This window comes from Natator depressus, chromosome 6, assembly GCF_965152275.1.
Source record: "Natator depressus isolate rNatDep1 chromosome 6, rNatDep2.hap1, whole genome shotgun sequence".
Lineage (NCBI taxonomy): Eukaryota > Metazoa > Chordata > Testudines > Cheloniidae > Natator > Natator depressus.
The window spans coordinates 34,105,622-34,129,188 of record NC_134239.1 but is presented as its reverse complement, the minus strand read 5'-3'; the positions used below and the strand labels follow the sequence as shown (position 1 = coordinate 34,129,188).

At 42.2% G+C, this 23,567-nt stretch overlaps 2 protein-coding genes across 4 annotated transcripts; one reads left to right on the top strand and one right to left on the bottom strand.

Annotated features, from left to right (window-relative positions):
- Positions 1-1,616: 1,616 nt before the first annotated feature.
- C6H11orf16 (chromosome 6 C11orf16 homolog) lies at positions 1,617-18,072 on the top strand. 3 transcript variants are annotated; one of them, XM_074955010.1, is made up of 9 exons: positions 1,617-1,736; positions 3,362-3,559; positions 5,028-5,184; positions 6,785-7,013; positions 7,859-8,542; positions 9,302-9,489; positions 10,121-10,293; positions 12,036-12,285; positions 12,709-18,072. In XM_074955010.1, exons 2-9 carry the CDS (start codon positions 3,393-3,395, stop codon positions 12,790-12,792), a joined length of 1,932 nt encoding a protein of 643 aa, XP_074811111.1. In that variant the 5' UTR covers positions 1,617-1,736; positions 3,362-3,392; the 3' UTR covers positions 12,793-18,072. The 3 variants fall into 3 exon arrangements, with proteins under 3 accessions (XP_074811111.1, XP_074811113.1, XP_074811112.1); XM_074955011.1 differs by having other exon boundaries at positions 1,636-1,736; positions 3,375-3,559; XM_074955012.1 differs by lacking the exon at positions 12,709-18,072 and having other exon boundaries at positions 10,121-10,306; positions 12,036-12,195.
- On the bottom strand, positions 13,413-23,522 carry AKIP1 (A-kinase interacting protein 1). Its single transcript, XM_074955013.1, has 4 exons — positions 23,240-23,522; positions 20,267-20,344; positions 17,354-17,467; positions 13,413-13,846 (listed from the first exon to the last, which is right to left on the bottom strand). The coding sequence occupies exons 1-4, from the start codon at positions 23,354-23,356 to the stop codon at positions 13,703-13,705; spliced, it is 453 nt and encodes a 150-aa protein (XP_074811114.1). The 5' UTR covers positions 23,357-23,522; the 3' UTR covers positions 13,413-13,702.
- Between the last annotated feature and the right edge of the window lie 45 nt (positions 23,523-23,567).

Below are 23,567 nucleotides of genomic sequence, written 5' to 3'. Positions count from 1 at the left end.
TGCACACGTAGCTCTCTCCATTCTAGTTGAAATCTTGAAATCTCCACCGTTGTTTCTGAAGGCTTAAAAGCTTTGTTGCTGCTACAGCCCACACTGGACCTGGTCATGACCAAGCTTATCTTTGCTCTTTTCTGAGTGAAAACAAAGCTTTAAGCCCAAGAGTTTCAAAAATAGGATCTTCAAGTCCACATTCAGGTTCCTGAGTAAGTGGCCTGATTTTCAAAACATTGGAGCCCCCATGACTTCATGCCTGAGTTCCTCTCAGGAGGAGGAAGACAGCATGACTATTTTCCAAGCTTTTGGAAACTATATTTCCAAGCTATTTCCCAAGACAATAGGGATCAGAAGTAATTCTGCTCGTCATCCACTTGTTTTAAATTCATTTCCTTAGGACAATCATCTGGTTAAAAGACTATGAAATACAATTCTGATGAGACAGCTCGAAAGTAGAACTTGTTTCACTAGCTGGCAATGAGATTTCATCCGTGCTTAATTTGTAGTGAAAGAGGTGCCGGGGCTCGAGCAATTTTTTTACATTCATAATTCATGCAGCAAACCCAGAGGTGCCAGGGCTATGAACTGCCAAGCCTAGAGGTGCCGGGGCTCAGCCCTGGCACAAATCAAGCACTGGATTTCATATGTGTAGCGGATGAATGTAAAAAAATTCAGCAGAGGAGCAATGAAATGCCCTTGCAACAATTCATTAAAGTTATGGAAGAGGAGACAGATCTAGAGGTCAGAGCAGGGATCAACAATCAGGAAGACTCCTAGATCTTATTCCAGGTTAAGAAATCTCTGTTTACTCACCTGAAAATGGGAGAGAGGCAATATTGTCCAGTGGGTGGTCCCTTGACTGGAACTCAGGAAATCAGGGTTATGTTCCAGGCTCTGACATTGACCTGCTGAGTGACCTTAGGAAAGCCAGACTGGAAGCTCTGTGGGGCAGTGGCTGTCTCTGTTAAGTTTTTGTACACTGCCTAGCACAATGAGGCTGGGTGCTACTGCAATACAAATAAAAATAAATCACTTCACCTATCTGTGTCTCCTCTGACCCCTTATCTGTCTAGTCTAGACTGTGAGCTCTTAGGGGTTGGAACTCCCTCTTACTGTTTATACAGTGCCTACCACGATGGGGCTCTGATCTTCTTTGGGGCATTGAGGTGTTACTGTAACACACAGCATACTGTATTATTATCTACCTAGTAGATGGATGTGAGGCTTAATGACTTCATGTTTGTAAAGTGATGTGACACCAGCTCAACCACTTCCCTTTTGCCCTAACTGCACTGCAGCACTTTTGTTACCTCACATGGGGCCTTTTTATTTTAATCCCACAGGTTCATATGACCCTGTCTTGGTCAATAAAATTGTGTTTGGTCATTCAAGGGTGCAAAATAGACTGTATATGCACAATGCATTCCTACACTATGACCCCACCACGGTAACTGATACTTTGATCAAATGGATTATGTCTGTCACATTTAAAATAGAATGGATATGTGTTAGATGATCATCTATGGGAGTACCGTTCCTTTGGCTGTTAGCTGAAACATGTATGTGCATGCGTGGCTTTCTTCAACACAGTCACTTCCTGTTGGTAATGAATCTATGGCAACCAGCTTAGTAACTGGAAAACACTAGCAACAAATGACTTTTCACACCGAACAGGCAAAAGGGCAGGATTTCTGAAGTCAGGCCAGGTGTGGGACGACAAGATTGGGCACACTCAATATCTGGTAAGTTCAATATATTCAGTTTCCAGAACCACTGTACCTAAGTAATTGAAGCTGCTCAGTAAACATAATATAATTTTATACAAGTCACCTGTGTCTTTGCTCTCCTCTGCCCATGCTGTATCTGTTCTGTGGATAAGAAGGGACTTTGCTCTTCAGGGCTGTCTGGCCAATATCTTTCCCCAGCACTAAATTCACTGCAAAAATTTTTTTTTTAATGTTAAGTTAAAAATAAAATTAATTTGAACATCAATACAAAGTCTAACTTTACATTACATTAATTATTTCTTTAATATTTGTGTGTAAGAATCAGTATGCTTGTAAAGTAATCAATATCCTTGACATTATTTGCTCATTTGCAGACACAAGTTTTGCAGAGATTATTACAATAATTGTTGCAATCTGTGATTCTGTTGCAATTTATGATCTAGTTGGGTGTTTATGTAAAACACTGGTTTGTTAAATAAGAATTTGCTGAAATCTGACCATATTTATCAAAAGAGCAGCCAGATGATAGTCTTTTATACCAGTGAAAATGAGAGAGTAAAATCCACAGGTAACATTTTTCAAATGCAGCTAAATAACATAGGAGCCTAAATTCCATTTGCAAATGTAATTTAGGAGCATAGTCCAATTGTCTTTCAGTTAGAAAATTTTACCCCAGGTATAAATATTTTAAAGTAATATAAAAAATCTAGTTAGAATAGAAATGTCCTGCTAAATCTTGCCCAGGTTACCAGGTAGCTATAGCATTGTAAATCTTAACTTGACAGCCACAGAATAGTTATCTCTTCACTTGTCAAATGTGAGCCATGATTTCCTTCTCTTGCTAAAAGCATAACCTTTCATCATAAAACATGACAGAACAGCTGCAAGATCAAATGATTTCCCCTTAAATACATCACTGTAACACGAGTAACAGGCAACATTAATCTAGTGCTACATTCAAAAGCTGTCTTCGAGCTCATTCAGCTATATCAGCTCCAGCTGTGATTTTGGTCATAGCTCATAAAATATGTAGGATTGGGTTGGGACAGGACACAGATGGGAATCATTTTAGGAAGAATGCAGGTGCAGCAGGTGATGGTGTTGATTCCTGAGGTGGCATAACTATGAGTTTCTCAGTGGTGTTCAAGGGCACTAATCTATGGAGGACTTGATTTAAAACAGGAAATTCCTGAAGACTTTTCTAGTTTATTTAATGTTGCTCAGGTGCCAATCACCTTTTGTAAAAGTCTGATTCAAAGTCCTTTGAAGTCAATGGAAAGGCTCTTATTGACATCAGTGGGTTTTGAATAGTATAGGGGTGTTAACCACACTGACTTCTCCTGGCCAAATTCAAGTCTGGTGAATTACATTCCAGCTACCTAAATCCCCCCTGTAATTTCAACTGAGTACCTTACTCTTCAGTTCCTGTTGCTCTGCACTGTTAAACAGTTGTTATATTTCACACCAGAAGTGGCTGCATTTTCAGTGGTAGGCAAAGTTTTGATTCATGTTCTTATGTAAAACTCCTTTGGGAGCCACTAGAAAATGTAAGTCATTATGATCATCATCTAACTACTGTGTATATTTGCTTAAAACCTGGTACGTCGTGTTTATTCACATCAAACATAAAATTATCACAGTTCCATTTTGTAGGTAACTGCTTATGGGGGAATGGAGAATCCAGGAAGATCCTTGTTTACAGAGCACAGGTACTGCAGAGCAATGACAGCACTAGATAAACTCCCATGCAGCAACTTCCTAACTAATATCGATCCCTTCTCTAGTGGGTCTTTCATGGTGCATCCTGCTTGGGTTACCAGACTTCTCATCCCCCAAAGGTAATAAAAAGTTCTTGCTTGTGTCTGTCATTTGCTTTCTCACTTCCAGTCTCTATCCATCTTGACAAATTAGCAAACTGAAGATAGTTTGAGAATTGCCACAATGTTTTTCATTGTCAGCTTTATAGACCATTACTGATTAAAATTTTCTGCAACACTGTTGATGGCTGAAAACAAGCTATGAAGTAAGTCCACAAACTAAAGAGACAGGCCCATTGGCGCCAGCTGTTCTTTACAAGCAACTCCTTTCTCAGATCTGACAAACTCACTACACTTAATACATCCCTTTCGTGGTATTTTTCCATGAAAGGTAGCATGTAAGGTCTCTACTGAAAGCTTGTAACTTAACAATACTCATAATCATTGTGAGATGTGTGTACGGGTCATATTTAAGGCATAATGTAACTATATTGAAAACTATGTTGTATCGTCTTAAAGTTGGTCAGAAAACATCGTATGATTGGGTGATAGCCCACTCGAGTGGGAGGGAGTTGTCATCCCTCCCTGCTCAGCTGGTGATGTAATGCCCTATCCCAGAACAGTCATTGGAAAACCATCAAAGACAACTGCAAACAATCAAAACCACTTGGAGGTAAAAAGGACCATAACAACAGACAGTGTTTGCCCTGTGTGTGAATAAAGATGAAAGACTGATTCAGTGTAACACAGGATGGAAAAAGACTCCTTGTATCCATTCATTGAGGAGACATGTTATTGAATGGGGGGCAGGTCTTATGAAAAATTGGATCCTGGTTCCTGTGATGCCAGCAAACTCTGGAACAGACTGAACTGGGGGTGGGGTGCTTTATTAGCTAGGAAAAGTAACTATTAATAAACTGTAGGCCCTAGTTTGCATTTTATGATTTGTTTTGTATTGTAACTGGATGTTTCCATTACTGTCTCTTTTTTCTAGTGGAGTGTCTCTTCTTTCTTATGATAAAACAAAAGAAGGTTTATTTAAATGCAGTACTTTATACAAAAGTGATTTAGGGTAAAAGTGGTAAACTGGGGCACACTGCTCCTTTGAGGGCAAAGGAGCTGGGATTTCTGAGAGTAGCCAGTACAGGGTCTGGATATCACAGGGGAATGCTTCAAGGGAACTTGGGACACTTCTTGTTAACCTGATGTTAAGGGCAGTTAGAGGCTAGTTTGTTAGAGCATAAGTTAGAGCAACTACTGCTGTAGGTTATACCAAACCAGGATCACAGTGTGATCCTACCACAACCAGCAAACACCCTCCCGCACAGTGGTGTGAGGCTGAGAGGAGCTGCTTGAGTTATGCAAGCAAGGGATTCTCCTGCACAGGCAAATCCTCAGCCAGCTCCTTCTGCCTGCTTTACACCATAGGGGTGGAACAAAACAGGTCCACCAGGGCCCGGGATCTGGCCCTTGAAGGTTAATAGATTGTCTTCGTTTGACTTCTGGAAGCTGTTTGCTCTCACCGCTAACCCTTTTCTTTTTATTCAAGGTGCTCATGGATCGGCCACTGTCCACATTTCCCTGACACAGCATGTAAGGGGCTGAAGGTGTGGGAAGAATCAGTGGACATTGCTCATGTTCCTATTCTAGCAAGAAGGGAATCTGATGGGTTTTATTATCTTGGTACGATAAAACAGGAGATAGAGGCAAGTGATTATTGGCTCACCTATCTTGTGTAGCTATTCTTAATTTACTGTGTGCCCCCATTACAGTGAGATCTGTTCATTGTAGGAAGTCACATGGATCAGACCCTGGACTCTCCCAGAAGAGATTCACAAAGGGTCAAATTCATGGATTGCAGAATGCCCCCCAGTAGCATCTCTCCACCACTTGAACCCCTGCTATGGGTGGAACTGGGTTGGGGGGGGTGCAAAGGCAGATGAGCTGTGCAGTGGGGTCTGTGCATCATTTCTGTCGGTTCTGATGTAGGCTGTTGCATGAAGTCAGGAAGCAAGTCACAACCAGAGCATCTGCATTTGTGATTATATAGCTCCAGTGGATTAAAGACCATGTATACGGGCAGTAGTGCCCAGTGGTCCAGCCCATCCTACTGTACCTATTGATTAAGGGCATACTGTATGAGTCTGCTCGGGATAACAAAGGTATGGGCTGAGATGACACCTGTATGCAGCCTCTATGCCTCCTTTGCTGGGCCTTCTCTTCCTGATGTCGGACTTTCTGGCAGCTATTCTAGTCTGCAAAAGGGACTGTTGGCTTGTGGAAAGTCGGGGTATGCCCATTATTCAGAAAACAAGGCAGCTGCTTGTCAGATAGGGACTACCAGACTGATCTCTTTAGGGAAGCTCCTGTTGTGACACTACGCTGCTGTAACGCTTTGGCTTCCCATTCTTCCACCAGCGCTGATGTTTTTTTGGAAGGTCGTTTTGCCCCAGTTGGGCCCATCCTGCAAGGCTGCAAGAAGCCTTGGCTCCTGCTGCGAGTCAGGGCTCTCAGCACCTTGCAGGGACAGGCTCTTTGTTTCTGAGCCAGTCGTGTTGGGCATTGAGCCACGTTTAGATTAATTTTGTGGTGTTATGGCCCGCGCCCCACCTACTGTTGTGAATAGACAGATAAACATCAATACTGTTGGAAAACTGTTAGTGTGTTATGGATACACATAGGGCTTTATTCCCCTGCAAACCAAGGCACAGCATGTCTTTTCAGAGACACTAGTGAATGCTTTAATTCATTAAGTTGTTAGCACTTAAAACTTTAAAGAAAAAAGGGCCTATTCTTTCTGAAGAGCAGGGGAGTGGCTTGCTTCACTTGCTGATGCAAAGCTCCTTAACTGTTTTCTAAAAGACAAAATGCCTGGTTACCCAGTAGGTAACAGGAAAGGATTCATGAGTGAATAGAGAACAGCTCTGAACTGCCTTTGGGTACTTTGTCACCATCTATGTACACAGGGTAGTTTGTGAAATAGGCAGCATCCCATGAATTACAGCTGGGCATGGAATCTCAGGCCTGTAGCGTCTTTTGCAGGGGAGAAAATACAGGTCTTAGTTGCAGTGTATGCACAGGGATATTTTACCAAGGCTGCTGAACACAAACATCCCCCTGTAGTTCTTTCCAGCTCTCTAGATGAGAGACTAACACAGCACGTGCTGCTTACTGTCACCATTCCTGCTGTCCTAGAGTTCAGACCTAGTCTAAGCTGCCATGGAAGGGACTGCTGACTGCAGTACAAGGCCTTATATTATGTATACAGGGTGGGCTTCCTCATAATTGTTTTGTTCCTGGTAACAGGGCGAAAGAGGAACTTTCCTGGTAGAGTTTGACAAACCACCTGCATCGGGTGACAAGTACTCAGTATGTGTGCAAAAAACAGCCAGGGATGACATCCTTGAATATGTCAACGGAATGAGGCACTCCATACTCCCTGGAGACAAAGTGCTGGCACCCTGGGAGCCAGACCTTGTCAGATATGGCCCTGGAACCATCCTCCTGGGCATTGAGACACGGGATCCCCTGAGAGGTAAGAAGGGATCCCCTGAAGTGGTAAAAATGAACACTGTTTTTGGTATTGCTACTGCAGCAGAAGCATCAGTGCAACTTGCAATGTTTATTTTACAAATTTATACCAAGGGATGTAGTGGGAACTAGTAACGGATCCCTAGAAAGTGCTCCTTAGTAATACCTTGAGTGTGTGTGTTAACTTCTAGATTGCTCTACCTTTTATTAAGAAAACAGTGACTTTTTAAATTTGCACCTTTGCTATCCACTACCTCTAGTCTTTTAGCAGTTATTCAATTTAACTTCTTACTGAAACAAGGGCACCAGCCATTGGGGAAAGGATAATGTGTTCCATTATCTGATGCATAGGGAAACTTCATTTTCAAATGGGGGTAGTGTTAAGAAGATGGCGCCCGTTAGAATGCTCAGGTCGGCACTGGGTTATTTATATATCCAAGTGCTGATCTGAGCACTCACATGTGGAATTTAGATAGACTAATAATCCACCCATGTTTGACAATTTGGCCCTGTTTGCTTATCAAAATACTGGTAAAATGTCATTGGATTATCACGGCCCAATTTGGCTGCAATACCAAAAGTACCAGACAATTACCATTTGCGTCTATTTCACATGGGGACAGATTTGCAGGAAAACTTCTGCCGGGTCTGTGATAACAATGGCAAATTCAATAGCAGCCTCCATATCGTACAGTATATGATGAGGAGGTGTTAGAACAGGAAGGTGTTCCTGCTCTTGAACAAAGGTAGAAAACGTGTATTAAATTGCTAAGACCAGTCAAGACACTAGTATTTTCCCAACCAGAGCAGTACTGTCTAATGGTATCTTACCTTTTTTCTTTTCAATAGCCTCAGAGGATGAAGAAATCATGGTCTATTTTTGGAATGACAAGAAAGTGAAAGTACCACTAGGTGTGGCCTTATGGATTCCACCAGACATGTGGGAAAGGATAGTTGAGATGATTCACATGCCCTTCACCAGCAGATTAAAGTTTATGAACCCCCACAACACTACTAGCTCTTACACTTCTACTTGCAGATTTCTAAGAGCTCCCATCCATTCATGTGCTTTAGATGATGGGCTAAGTAAGTACAGGTGGCCACGGCCATGCCCATTAATCTGCCCCCCCTTTCATGGTCACTGGCACAGTGTATGCTGTTCACCAGTCCATGTGGGATGTATCTGCTGCTCCCATCCCAAATTCAATGCCTGGTGGCCTCTACTATCCACATCTTTGCTCTCTCAAAGAGGCACTAAACCGCAAGAGTCCAATAACAAACCCATGGCACAATTTCTAGAATTGGAAAGTCCAAAGGAAAATGAACCAGCAGCTGCTGCTGCTGCTTCCTCCTCCTCCTCCTCTTCTGATTTAGAAAGTGAGGAGGAGATGTGCCTAACTAAGAGCACGATGGTGGATAGTGCTGTTAATACAGATTCCAGTCTTTTTGAAAAGCCCAAACTGAAAGATGCTGCAAGACCTGAGTGGAAGTATTGGAAGAGAAGCCACCCGAAGTCACATCCTAGGAATCCAGGTATATTTCATCTCTTTCCTTAGTTATTTGTCAACAGGTGCTTCTTCACTGAAAGCGTTCTGTGACCCTCTTCAGTCTGGCACTGTATCTCATTCAGTGTTAGACTCGAATGTGGGTCTATATCTCTGCTAGCAGTGACATAGATGTACTTGTAAATGTCTAACTTACCTTATTTCAACATTGGTAGACAAATCGTATGTATGATGCATAGAAAGCAGAACAAAAATCTGACCATCAATATGTCATTTATCCTTTAACTACTACCTAGAATTTAAAATAGGTTAAATAAATTCGTAAATCTGAAATTCATAAAAATGTTATTTTGTAGTCCCACTCCCCTTTTTAAAAAGTAAAACAAAACTTTGTACTGGGGCCTAAACCAGGCATCAGTTAAAAATCCTTTTAATTAATTTCTATAAATGCAAGATCTGCACCAGGTTTTGCCGCCTTCATCACATGTAAGGGCTCCTCCTTCAGTACTTTATCCAGTGGAAAACCACGCAAAAATGGAATCAGATTCAGGAACACACACACAACTCTAAATTCCTAATCTTCCCCCCCACCCTTCCCACATTTTTCATGATGCCATCCACACAGTTAACTTTTACTTTAGTAACTGATATCCTGAACCAGAAATCGTGCACCTACAAGAGTTCCTTTTAGGTTAAAATTGCACTTTCCCTTCCAAATGACTACCATTTTTTATCTTTAATGTAAAAGTAAGATTATGCACATTAAATATAGTATCTATATCCCCAGGAATCAGCATTCCCAGCAGCAAGTGTACAAAGGGGAAAGCAGAATCCAGAACCATTTTCTGCTTCGACATGTACCCTGTTGCACCAACCAACCAGAGTGCAATGTTTGAAACTATTGAGCAGTCTCCGAGAAGACATTTCACACTGAAAGATGTCTTAATCCACCATGATTTCAAGCCATCACTGGGGGTAAGTAATCTATGGTGAAACAGTATTATAATTAGGTACATTGGTTCTTTAAATTGAAGATGATGATGTTCTGGATATTAGCTGCAGAAGCAAATGGCCCTAAGGTTACCCTGTTGCCTGCTAACCGCTCCCCCCACCCCATCTCTGTATTGGCGTGAGAGCTTCTCTTCCAATTCAAGATGCAGCTGGGCAGGATCTGAAGCCATCTTACTCAGTTTAAAAAAAACCCAAAAACTAAAACTTGGCATGTAACTCAATGGTGATTCAATGGCGCTTGTAACCTTGGAGACTGATTCAATGCTCACTGAAGTCATGGGAGCTAGATTACAGCTTTAGGAAGGTAAACAACTCCTATAGAATGCTTGATCCTGGGAATGGATGGCTCTGAAATTCAGGAGTAATAGAATCCAAGCAAAGAGCTCTCCTTCCTTCTACCTACACAGCTCTGCACCAGGCTCACTCCATCGAGGACATTTTGTACTGCCCCAAAGCCTGATGCGTGTGGGTATTTTTCTAGAAATCAGTCTTTGCTGAATACTGCTCTAGAGTTCAGCGAGAGGATACAAAATGCATAAACCAAGTCAGAGGAAAGAGGACTAAAGTCCTAGTTTTCATGCTTAATTTCTCCCAGCCGCAGGCCACTCCTTGTTTAGAGAAACTTGGAGAAAATCAGATAGAACGTGAACGCCAAAGAAAAGCCTGCATGGAACAAAAAAGAAAGAAAAAATTCTTGCAGCAGACGTGGGAGCATGAAAGAGAACAGCAGGCTGAAGAGAAATACTACACTGCACAGGAACACCGGAGGTACATCACACAGGTCAAGTATTAGCTACTCTGCATCTTCCCTCTTTTGGTTCAATGGACTTTGACCACAGAGTAAAGCATTGTGCACACTAAACTTATATGAAGAACTCCTAATAGAAAATATGCACAGTAATTTCAGCTATTTGAGCAGAATGAGTGTCTAGTTTAAATTATCAATAAATGTCCACATTGTGCTCTGTTGTAACTGATTTATACCTTTCTTAGGAAACCACTGTTCATAGGCTTCTTTGAAACAAGTACAAAACTTCAGGCATTCTGTACATTAATGGTTAATGGGTAGGTTATGTCAGATATTTGTTTCTACCAATTTTGCAATAAATGACTAAGCAGTCATATCCCGATGGACAGGGCTTGAACGCAAACCCCTATGGTGATGCATAATTTTTACTGAAGTCAATAGTTTTGCATGTGGGAGGACTGTAGGGTTGGGCCCTGTATGTTTGTAAAAAGACTATAAAAAAAAAAAAACTAAATGAAGAGACTGAGTTGCATCTGTGGCTGGCCATCCTGTTCCCTGCAGAACTGGTGGAAGAAACAGAAGGGACATTCCTTCTCTGATTGATTAAAGATTTAAAGGGTTGACTCAATATGACATTCCCCAAAAGACATAGGCCCAGTTTAAGTAATTTTGTGAGACCAAATTACAATGTGACTGTCCCTAAACAGTTAAAGAACAGTTCTATCTTGTACTCTAGATCAGGGGCAGGCAAACTTTTTGGCCTGAGGGCTGCGCCTCCCCAAACAGCCAAGCAGGGCCTGGCCCTAGCCCCCTACCTGACTGTCCCCTGGGGACTCCTGCCGCATCCAACCCCCTGTTCCCTGTCTGCCCCCCAGGGACCCCTGCTCTTGGTCCCCTACCTGCCCCCGGAACCTCCGCCCCTAACTACTCCCCCCCACCGCCCTATCTGACCCCCCCAGGGCCCCCTGCCCCATCCACCACCCCTGCTCTCGGTCCCCTGACTGTCCCATCCAACCCCTCCTCTCAGTCTTGACTGCCCCCCTGGAACCCCTGCCCCCATTCAACCCTCTGTTCCCCACCCTCTGACTGCCCTGACCCCATCCACACCCCCACCCCGGACTCCCTTGCCCTCTATCCAACCCCCCCTGCTCTCTTACCACGCTACCTGGAGCATCAGTGGCTGGCAGCATGGTTGCAGCAGGAGAGGCAGCTATGTCGCGCAGCACAGAGCACTGGGTCAGGCCAGGCTCTGCAGCCACACCACCCAGAGCATTGCACCAGCTGCGGGGGAGGAGCGGCAGCGGGGGAGGAGCTGGGGGCTAGCCTCCAAGGCCAGGAGCTCAGGGGCCAGGCAGGACAGTCCCATGGGCCGGATGTGGCCCGCGGGCCATAGTTTGCCCACCTCTGCTCTAGATGGAGCCTTAAACTACTTGACCATATCCTTTACAAACAAACAAACATACAAGTTTAGTTAAGAGCCAACTAAAACTTCAGGGTGGGTTTTCAAAAGTGCTTAGCTTTGGCTTATCTTTGCTCTCACAGATGTGAACAGTGAAAGTCCCACTGACTACTTCTGAAACTCTATCCTAAGGTTTATTTTTAAAACATTTATATTCCATTGAAGAGTTTATGTACCTGTAAAACTGCTTCCACTGAGAAAGCTACACCAGGCAGGTGTATTTATTTTGAGGATAAGAGAAGAGCAGACAAAAACACAATCTTTTCAGAACAATGCTTAACTCACTGGGTTTTTCTTCTCCAGGAAAAAGCTGCTGCAGCATTTTGAGAATGAAGATAAGAAGGTAAAAGAACAAGACATAAAGCAGAATCAGACAATGAAAACAAAGCAACTCGCACAGCAGAGGACAAACCTGAAGATGCAGACTATGGCAGAGGAGGACAGGCAGAAAGGACAGCAAAGACTAGCTCATCTGCAACAAGTCAGAGAGACACATGACCAGAGGGAATTTAATAAGTGTATAGCTGAAGAAATTAAAAAGAAACAATCTCAGGTAAACTACCCATCTATACAGGGTTATTTTTACACAGTGAATAAAGTGTGCCCTCAGCATCAAGCTCTCTGCTCTAATGACCTTCAAATCTCCATTAAATGAACAAAAGCTGTAGGTAGCCAGAATAGCTTTATGGATAACACCACCTTAACTGATTAAAATCAATTCCATTTAGATGGAAATGAGGTAAGTACCTTCACTGTCCTGTCCAAGGATGTGTGTCTTTCCATATTAAGTTCCATTCTAGTCCACTGTGCTGGACTAGAAGCCAACACTCTTGGGGAGAGAGGAACAACAAGTAATAGTACAGAAAACCTGAACAATTGGAAATTGAGAGAGCAAGGTTTTAATAAGTCTCCCGTTTGTTCTCATGGTTTCAAGAAGTCTGACAGGGATTTCAGCATGATGGTTTCTCTCTTGTAGGAAGCCCGAAGGAGAAGAGTGGAGACCCAGTACAAGTTAATGGCAGAAAAGATCTTTCAAGATGAAAAACAGAAGGGAAAGTAACCAGACAGCACAGAACAAAGGAGATACAAACAACAAAAGTAAAAGTTTGCATATGGATACTAAAACACGACACCCATTTTATTCCCAGGTGCCCATTCAGCAAGCTACCTAAGCCCATGAGAAGTCCCATCGACTTCAGTGGGATTACTCATGTTCTTAAATTAGACACATGTTGAAATGCCTGGCTGAATCAGGGCCTTAAAGATAATGAACTTAAGTGGAAGTTAAGCATGCGTGTACATGTTTTGCTCAAGTGGGATTTGGCTTAATGAAAGTGAAACCGAACAATACTGCCGAAACTTGCATTTATGTAGCAATAACTGGGATTTTTTTTTTTTAATTGCAACCGTGTGCACATTTTAGCTTGAATTACAGCTCCAGTTTCTTCATTCATACCAGTATGACCAGTTAACTACAGTATTCTGCATGGCACACTGTAGCCAGATCCTCACCTGCTGTAAATGGGCATGAACTTCAATGGAGCTACATTGATTTATACCAGTTGAGGATTGCGCTTTTTATATTCAAGCAATTATAAATATAACTTGCATGACTTTAGTTCCTAATTTAAAAAAAAAAAAAAAAAAAAAATTCATCTCAAAGATTAAATTTTTAATCCTTTATTCCACTGATTGTTTGACTTAAAAATAACCCCAAATTCTGGGTGATACATGTCACATAATTTCAATTAAGGCATATTTATACAAACATTCATAATGTCCGTGTACACAATGGGCTATAATAGCACTGAGTGCACAATAAGTAGACAAAGTGAGTAAAACAGAAGAAGCCCAGAGAAAGGAAGTTGTTAAAGTGCTAAAGAGAAACAGATCTGCATAGCTTGTTATATTAATTCATTAGGATACCCTAGTATTGTTTTATTCCTATGATTGCTGAGAGAGAGTGATCATCATATACTGAAAGTTAAATCAATACTTTGTCCTGCATTAACATCCACCACATGTGTGTCTTTCACCATATCCTCTGAGGTTGCTGTGACAGAATAGGTGCCAGGGGAAACTTCAATGTAGAGATCTTTGGAAGTCTTTCTACCCTGAAAGGGGGAAAAATAAATAAATGGTAAGTAATACTGTTTAGTTGTCTTACCTAGACAGAAATGGAATTTAGTTTATAGAGTTATAGTTCAACTAATATACTGACATACTAACATTTTTCAAAAATATATTGGTAAGACGGACATTAATGGTAGCAAAATTTTTCTGTTCAATACAAAAATTAGCAAGCTGTGATTGTAAAAAATTGCCATATTCAAATCCTTTCATTTTTTTTAAAGAATACTTAGGTAGAAATAATGTGCTAATTAGCTATCCTCTAACACTGGGAAAAATAGGTTGTCAAAACAAACATAACAAATATGGATAACACCACAAATTTAGTAGAAAAAGAATTGTTTGGGGTTATGATAAAGATTCCGTATTTCTCATTTTCTGTGGCCCAGAAGCTAAAGCAACTGGTTCCTAAAACTGCCTCAGCAAATTAGCCTTTGGGAAATGTAAAGTATTTCTTTCCTTCCCACTGACCATTAAGCCTACTGGGTCAGAATTATACCTCTCCACCAAGTCAGTACAATGACTGACGCCCACAACCAAAATTAACTTTCCACGGTTGCAGCAGATAGTGTGTTCAGTAGTTAACATCTTTAAAGAATTCTGAAACACGTGACCTCCTCCCACAATAGAATTTTCTAGGCGAGATCCTTGGCTTCGATATGGTCCCTTTGCACCACTCAGGCAGCACAGCTGGCTCAAAAGTTACACCTGCCTGGCTTTGCTCCAGTACAGGAAAGATGCCAGAAGTACAAGGTGTGGCTGAAGAACTGCTGGACTGTTACTCCTGGTGTAAGTTAGAATGCCTAGAACAATTTAATCATCCATTCACAATTCCTCACAAATTTCACATCCATCCAAAACTCCAAACATGGGTCACCTTCAATATTTTCAGTAGCACTCTGCTGCCAGCCTGGGGTTCTGTCCGCCGGCCCCCTGCCAGCTGAGGTCCTGTTTGCTGGCCCTGCTCAGCCTGCCGCTGGCCCGGGGTACCAGCCACTGGCCTCGGCCCGGGGCTCTGCAGCCGCCCCCAGCTGTGGCCTACTGACCCCAGTCTGGGGAAATGAGGGGTACAGACAGCGGCAAGAGGGGGTGCAGCTCGGCCCCCCCCCCTTCAAAATTGTTCCAGTGCCACTGGGATATTTTTAAGTCCTGATTTGCTGCTTACACCATGCCACGTGGAACAGCGCACTGCATTTGACGTTGTGCGTGCAGTCTGTCGCGATTTTTTTTTTCCCCCGCTGTGAGTTGAGACAAAATGTCAGGTCCTAAGAAAGCAAAGTTAGATGTCCGTTCATTTCAGCCTTTTTGGACAGACATTTGGATTTATTCAAAAAAAAGGACCATGCTGTTTGTGCTTTCTGTTGTGAAAGTGTTTGTTGCACATCAAGGGTTCGACGACATTTTGAAACAAAGCACAAGAAAACCTTTCTTGACTAAGCAGACAAGACTGAATCAATCAAAAAGGCAGTAGCAGGATATGAGAAGCATAGCAGTGTTTTTAAAATGCTTAAGTGTAAGTAAAATATCAAGCTACAGAAGAAAGTTACAAGATTGCACAGTCCACTGCAAAAAACGGAATGGGGAATTTACAGATGGGGAATATATAAAATTTTTTTCAGCAGTTCAGAGGCTTTGTTCAGTGATTTGCCAAATAAGTATACGATCGTATCTTTAATAGAAGAACTGCCTGTCTCTGCCAGAACAGTTGAGAGACACAAGCGAAACGGCAGAAAACATTAACGAAAAGCAGACGACAGCATTAAAAGACACAGCAGTGTTTAGCATTGCAGTTGATGAGAGCGTGGATATAAACGACGTTCCATGTTTGGCAGTTGTTGCAAGATATTGTGTCTCCGATGAAATTCAAGAGGAACTTTCTTGCCTAAAACCCCTGCATGGCACCACAAAGGGGGAAGATACAGTGGAAAGTTTAGTAAACCATTTTGAAGAACGAGGAGTTGACATCAGAAAAATATTTTGTGTGACAACAGATGGTGCTCCTGCTAGGGTCGGAAAACAGAAGGGATTTGTAAAGTTACTTGAAGATCAAATTGGCCACCCGACAGTCAAATTTCACTGTATTATCCATCAAGAAAACCTGTATGCTAAAATTTCAAATTCAGAGTTTAATAATGTGATTTATACAGTGGTGTGAATTGTGAATTTCCTTGTTGCTCGATCTGCTTTGACTCTGACAGTTTCAAGCACTGCTAGAAGAGATGGACCATGCTTATAACGATATTCCACTTCACAGCAACATTCGGAGGCTAAGTCGTGGCAAAATTTTGGTGTGCTTTGTAAATGGTTTTGAAGCAATCAAGGCCTTTTTGTCGGAAAAAGAACAAAACTACCCCGAACTGGATGATGACAAATGGCTGTGTAAGCTCATGTTTCTAACTGACATCACCACTCACCTAAACAAGCTCAACCCCTGTCTCCACAGTGCAGGGCAAATGTTTCTAGATCTTTATGAAGCCTGAAAGGCATTTGTTGTAAAACTAGCAGTTTTTTCTCGGGATATTTGAACTTCGACTTTCCACTACTTCCAACACAAAAAAGCTATCGACGTGTTGCACCGTCAGTGTCAATGAGATTGCAATGTACATGCAAGAACTGGAATCAGAATTTTCTGAAATTTCAAGATTTTCAACGATTTGGCCCAATGCTTTCTTTTCTAATTAAACCTGAAAAGTTCAACGAAAGCGACTTGGATTTGTCTGTATTTCAGTGGATGGGTGTTAAGATTTCGAAATGCAGCTCATTCAGTTAAAAAGCTCAGAATTGTGGGCATCAAAGTTTGGAGATCTGCACTTGAAGCTACCAAGAGAGAGCATGGGGCCTCTATTCTGATCTGTTGGACGTCCCTGCCAGTGAAATTTAACTGTTTGAAGAAAATTGCGTTTGCAATGCTTTCAGCATTTGGATCCACATACCTGTGTGAACAGGTATTTTCACACATGAAATCTGTCCCTCTCGGGGCCAGTTAACAACTGATCACTCAGAAGCCTGTGTCCAGCTTAAAGTATCCAAATGTAGGCCAGACATTGGAAAACTCAGCAAGGAAAAGCAAGGGCAAGGATCACCCTAAACTGATAAGATCTGCATTTTTTCATTTAATTTTAAATGAAGCTTCTTAAACATTTTAAAAACCTTATTTACTTTACATACAACAATAATTTAGTTATATAATATAGAGACCTTCTAAAAAAGTTAAAATGTATTACTGGCACACGAAACCTTGAATTACAGTGAATAAATGAAGACTTGGCACACCACTTCTGAAAGGTTGCCAACCTCTGCTCTAGATTCTTATATTGGCACCACTGGCACTCATTACTATAGTATCTGAACACTTGAACTGAAACTCAGATTAGTGTGACAAAAGGGCCTGGAGAAGAAGGAGACACAGGGGGATCCCGTGAACATTATGCAGACATCTCCATGTCTTGGATGAGGAAAAGAATGAAATTAAACATGAGCACTACACTTACCCCTTGTTCCAATGTCTGTAACAAGTTTTCTGCTGCATGTCTGCTGTGATACCTGCAGATGTGTTTAATTTCATTCTCTTGGCATCTACTTGCTGGCACGTAGCTATAATATTTCTGGAAGACAGTTAAAGCAAAGAGGTTTACATAGCCAAACCTCACAACCACACCTAAGAAATCCCTTCTTTCACAGTTAAAAACTAAAGAGTGGAAACCCATCATTGTTGACCTTTTGAATTAAATCAGTTGATCTGTTCCCATGTTAGAAACGGGACTATACCCTGAAGCATCAAGTGACTTGAAACCAACCCCTTCAAACACAGTACTTGAGAATGACTCTACTGCCATCTGCTGTTCCCACTCAAACGAAACACATGAAATATGCATGTGTAGATTTGTTCTTTTGGGTTCCTAGCGGCAAAAGTAGAAAGTTCCATTTTACTTATTTCTTCCATCTGATCAGACATGTGGCCAGTAGACATTTTTGTTTCCAATTCCACTCCCTTGCTTTACTCCTTGAGGTTACAAATGGAAGCAGTTTACATTTGGCAATTGGTTAGTTTAATTTTTTTGTTTATATTGTATGTGTGCCCAAAATTCCATAAAAATAGAAGAACAGCTACACTGACATAATGGATAATATGTTACATATCATTGCATCACAAAAGTCAGCAAAACTTTTGACGTGGTAAAATTTTCCAAAAGTGCTTAAATGATTTAGCTGCCTAAGATCCACTGTGTGTGTGATGGTGGTGGTGGTGGTGGGGGGGGGGGGGGGTGAGAAAACCTGGATTTGTGTTGGAAATGGCCCAACTTGATTATCATACACATTGTAAGGAGAGTGATCACTTTAGATAAGCTATTACCAGCAGGAGAGTGGGGTGGGAGGAGGTATTTTTTCATGCTTTGTGTGTATATAATAAGATCTTCTACACTTTCCACAGTATGCATCCGATGAAGTGAGCTGTAGCTCACAAAAGCTTATGCTCAAATAAATTGGTTAGTCTCTAAGGTGCCACAAGTACTCCTTTTCTTTTTTAGAAGTGAGTTAGTAACTTAGGAACCCAAGTTCCACTGATTTTCAATTACACTTACACACACTGAAAATCTGACCCTAGAATTTATGGGTAAGAGAATCCCCCCCCCTCCCAAAATTATGATCTTGGAGAGTATATCAGACAGCATAGTCTAGTGAACTGAGCATGAAGGGTGGAAGCCAATGACTCAAATTCCCATCCCAGCTCTGCTACTGATTCCACTGAGATGCGGCCAGATTTAGGCTCTTGCCCAGTTTCCTCTTTTGTAATACAGAGAACTTCCTGTCCTGCTTGATGGTTGACTAGTGTTTACACAATGCTTAGAAATTATAAAAGGTGCTGTGATACATGAAGGGGGTGGGGTGGGGGAAGGGAAGTAACTCCCTTTAATGGACATCCAGACAGCCAGTTAGCTGTAAAATCCCTCTTGGTCTGTTCTCTGCTTGCTTTACCTGTAAAGGGTTAACAAGCCCACAGGTTAAAAAAAAAAAAGGGAGTGGGCACCTGACCAAAAAAGCCAATGGGAAGGTAGAACATTTTAAAATTGGGAAAAACTTTCCCTTTGTCGTTTTCTTGGCTGCAGGGACACAATGCTATAAGCAGAAATGCTGTGTAAGGTTTGAACTAGGTATGAAAAAGTATCTTCCATACCTAGAAGAAATAATTTTAATAGGGAACATTTAGTTAGATGCTATCAAGTTTATTTCTTATTTTGGCTTGTGGCTCTCCTGTGTGCTAACCCCAGTTGCTTTTGTTTGCTTGTAACCTTTAAGCTGACCCCCCAAGAAAGCTATTTTGGGTGCTTAAATTTTTGGAATTGTTTCTTTTAAGATCTAGTAAAAAGCCTAAGTTACAGATGTATTTTTTTCCTTTTTGTTTTTAACAACATTTACCTTTTTTAAGAACAGGATTGGATTTTTGGTGTCCTAAGAGGTTTGTGCATGTTGTTTGATTAGCTGATAACCACAGCTAATTTCCTTTATTTTTCTCTCAGCTCTTCCCTGGAGAGGTAGAGAGAGAGAGGTGTGTGTGCGCGCGCTTGCTTGAGGGTATCCCACAGGGAGGAATTCCCAAGTGCTCCTTCCTGGGTTCAAAGGGGTTTTTTTTGCATCTAGTTGGTGACAGCGTTTACCAAGCCAAAGGTCAGAGAGAAGCTGTAACCTTGGGAGAGTAATACAAGCCTGGAGTGGCAAGTATTAATTTTTAGAATCCTTGCGAGCCCCCACTTTCTGCACTTGGAGTGACAGAGTGGGGATTCAGCCTTGACAGGTGCTGTCCAAAACAAAACTACTTTAGTGGTGTGAATGTCTGTGTACCATTGGAAGCAACTGTGTGTATAGATGCATGGGCAGTTTACAAGGGTATATAGTGGTTAGCAAGTTTTACCTAGTATAGATAAGATTTATGCAATGGATAGCTCCTCCATTTGAAGTTTCTCTTTCTGTCTATCACTACCCCATAATCAAACTTTCCTTCCAGCTGAAAGGAAGAAATGGGCAGCCGCCTTAGGCTGTGACTCCATTACAATTCCACTGATGCTAGTAACTGTGGGAATGTAAGTACAGGCTAGGTGGTGGTGTATATACCAGCATATTATCTAACCCAACTCAGAGCAGGTTTAAAAGACAGTGGTAAAAATGCTAATCATCAGTCTAAATTTGCTCTCACACAGGTAGCATGGTGAGGGTGGGAGATGTCCCAAGATTTCTTGTTTTAGACAGGGCCCTAGAAGCCACTACCAAAGCTCTTATTGGTCAACTTGTGAGGTTGCTCTGAATCTTTAATTCATTCCTAGTTTTCCCTAACAGCAACAGAACTGAGCCACTAACAGGCACAACATTAGGATATTTCCCCCCATCCCTCCTCACATAAAATTTACCTCACACTCCTTTGTGGTTCGACTCATGAACTCCACTATTGAAACAAATGCTGCATTGAGATGTTCAGAATCTTCTTCCTGTGATTAAACACACATGTATAAATCATTATGTCATGTTATTTGTTTCAAAGCAAAAACCTGCCGAGGTGCCTCTGCAGCTTATGCCTTGTTCATTTAATTCATAAAGCCAGTCCCATTGGACATTACTGCAGCGATGCTAGTAGCTTACATAACAAAATGTTGATGAGTTCTGACAGTTTTCTCCACGGTGAAACTGAACCATCTGTAGCCTAACACTGTGTGTTACGTAGCCAATTAAAAACTATGCCACACTGGCTTTACTCTATCCTTGGTAACATACATCAGAGGCAACGAAGACCTTTACTGTAGGATTACATCCAGTCAACCCACTGCTACACTATGTGAAACAATTACCTGACCTCAGTCTCTCTCAAAGCACCGAGTTAGATACTAATTTATGTGTTAAGCAGCCTTGAAGATTTCATGCTGGCTTTGACTGTTTACCACATGGAAAGGTAACCAAGCTTGACATTGTACTAAGGGATATTCAAGTGTCCTCATGTGTTATAGCTAATTAAAATGTAAACACTGTACATGTCTAAGACCTGCACATTCATATGATAGGCCCTTATGGGACATGGGATACAATCATTAAGGATATGTCTATATTTAAAACACTGCAGCTGTAGTGCTTCAGCATAGACATTCACTACAACAACGGGAGAGGTTCTCCCCTCCCCACAAGAGACAGGAGCTAGGTCAATGGAAAGACAGGTTGACGGAAGAATTCCGTCTACTCACGGGACTAGGTCAGCATTGCTATGTCTCTCAGGGTAAGGATTTTTCACATTCCTGAGAGACGCAGCTATACCAATGTAAGTTTTCAGTACAGACCAGCCTTAGATATAACATTTCTCTGACACTGAGGTTCACATGAATTAGTTTATATTCACTGGTATTTTCAATCCTTCTTTACCTTACAGCTCTCTCAGAATAAATCTATTACATTCAATTTGCCTCCATTTTAAAGGGTCTACAATATTTGACCAATTGCAGTTAACATGTCACCTTCAAAGCTAAAGGTTAGCACTGTCTTGACTTGGGGCAATACTCAGTCAGCAAGTCGAGCGGCGATGCTTTTGCAATCCTCTGTCTTATATTTATTTCGCAATTTACACACCAGCCTGATTCAACTCCACATGGCAGAAAATCTAGGGGAGTCAACTCAGTGACCACGTTGAATGAGTTTCAGTAGAGCATGATCACTCCCTGCGTGAGCAATAAAGAACGTACCACCTTGTTCCAATTTAAGTGTCTGCAGATAGACACAGAAAATGTATTTATGTTATTCAGGGAAGGGCTCAGTCTCCTTACCTGTAAGGTGTTATACAATTCTCTATCACTATAAATTAAACACGACCTAAAAAGTACCAAGCACCAGTAAGTGTTTCATTTGAGAACACTGTTTAAAGTATTTTTCATATTTAAAAAATTAAAGCCATAGTTAATAAGCTGAAGTATAAATTACTGTAATATCTTGGCACCAATTCATCCATCACTAAAATGCAGATACCTGCAGGGCTAGATGTGACAGCTGTTTAATTGTGACAGCACACAATTTCAGGCAGGAACTAAACACAGTCTTTCAAAATTGAAATTTCAGGGGGATTTTTTGGGAGCTAACACCACTGTGCAAGACTGGAATTTGGCTACTTAAAGCATTATTGTGCTGCAGGCAAGTTAGCCTGCATTACTCTGGAGGGAGTTTATGGTGATGGAGATAAACATGATTTGTGTGTGCTGAGCAAGTCATCTAAATACCCAAAGGAACACAGGGTGAGATTTTAAAGAGACTTGTGCTCTCAAGTCACTTAGGTGCTTTTGAAAATCCTATCTTTAGTCAACCTGCACTGACTCCTTACAATATTTATTCTTAAAAGCTATGGGGTATGGGACCCTCTATATAATTCAAATGGTGCCCTTACTTAAAGCTCAGTGTTTTTTACCAGAATATACCACTTAACAGTGGACCTTTTTCCCCTCAACAAAGGCTCAACTGCTCACTTTATTTTTCAAATCGTCTTGCAAATTACTTAATATGGCCAGGTGTGTTACATTGTCATATACAACAACTGCATATTTTAGATCCCCAAAGTGCTTTGAAGATAAAAAGGCAATTGTATGTGCCAAGTGTTTATATATATTATATTAAATTTAGCTATTATTAATACAGAAAGACTGCAGAACTATACTAAGCAAAAATGCTATTCAACAGATGTGCAAACACAAGGGACCAGTGGTAGGGTCTACTTATCATGGCATATGTTGAACTCAGGGCCAGCTCTATGTTTTGCAAGAGCTATCTGCCAAGAAATATAGGGCTCTCTCAGCTTCCCCTGACCCCTAACTTAATCCCCCATCTCCACTCTTGCCTAAGCAGGGAGAATGGACTGAAATTCTCTGGCAGAGTGGCAGAAACAAGAGGGATGGGCACTAGAGAAAGTATACAAGGGATAAGTTGGTTGTGGAAGGTTGCCACCTTTAAAAAGTATTTTTAGCTGGCCAAAATAAGGCCAGGTTTCCACTGTGACATTGTTACAGCCCTGTCGTCCACAAGCAGTGTTATCAATGCATTGTTACAGACCTGACACTACAGAGTCAGAGAAGAGAATCTGAGGTTCTTCTAGCCACATAAAGTCTGGATTTGTTTGGTTCAGCAAGCAGGCCTTCAAGGGGGGGGGGGGGCAGCATCCCCCAAATCCATAACTGTCCTGCGTAAATCAGAAGAGGCCGCCACCCTCCACACTTACGTGGCTACTCACGCCTAAGACTAGCACCGGACTAACGACTCCTGGACTCTTCCCGGAGCACGAGGGAGAGCCGCCCTGACTGGTCCTAGGGGTTCGTTAGTAAAAGCCAGGCGGGGAGGAATCGCCGTTTCCAGACACTGACCACAGGCTCCGGCCAGCTCACTTTCCGCCGCTTAGCCCGTTCCAGGACTTCCCGAGCCAGCCCCGCCGTGCGCTGAGCGACGCCACAGGTCCGCCGCGCTGGCCGGCCGCTCGCCATTCCTCGCGCCCTGGGCCGGAGAGACCCAGGCAGGCTCCTCACAACGGCCCCCCGGCGGGGAGGCGGCGGCGCCCGGGGCTGGGAAGTAGCTCCCCTGAGCCGGTCTGTGCTGCAGGCTCCGCGGGGCAGGGGCCTTGCCAGGCAGCCCCTCAGCCAACAACCCCAGAGGCGGGCGGGGTGGGAAGCCGCAGCAGGGGGCGGGCAGGGCCTC

Bases quoted from the DNA above. Each gene is read 5' to 3' on its own strand.
- AKIP1 (XM_074955013.1), bottom strand. From the start codon at position 23,356: ATGGCGAGCGGCCGGCCAGCGCGGCGGACCTGTGGCGTCGCTCAGCGC. The intron at 20,345-23,239 runs GTCAGTGTCTGG...GTTTAATCACAG, and splicing joins TGAGCTGGCCGGAGCCTGTG to GAAGAAGATTCTGAACATCT. The intron at 17,468-20,266 runs GTAAATTTTATG...ACTGTCTTCCAG, and splicing joins GAACCACAAAGGAGTGTGAG to AAATATTATAGCTACGTGCC.
- C6H11orf16 (XM_074955010.1), top strand. From the start codon at position 3,393: ATGGAGAATCCAGGAAGATCCTTGTTTACAGAGCACAGGTACTGCAGA. The intron at 5,185-6,784 runs GCAAGTGATTAT...TCCTGGTAACAG, and splicing joins CGATAAAACAGGAGATAGAG to GGCGAAAGAGGAACTTTCCT. The intron at 12,286-12,708 runs GTAAACTACCCA...TCTCTCTTGTAG, and splicing joins TTAAAAAGAAACAATCTCAG to GAAGCCCGAAGGAGAAGAGT.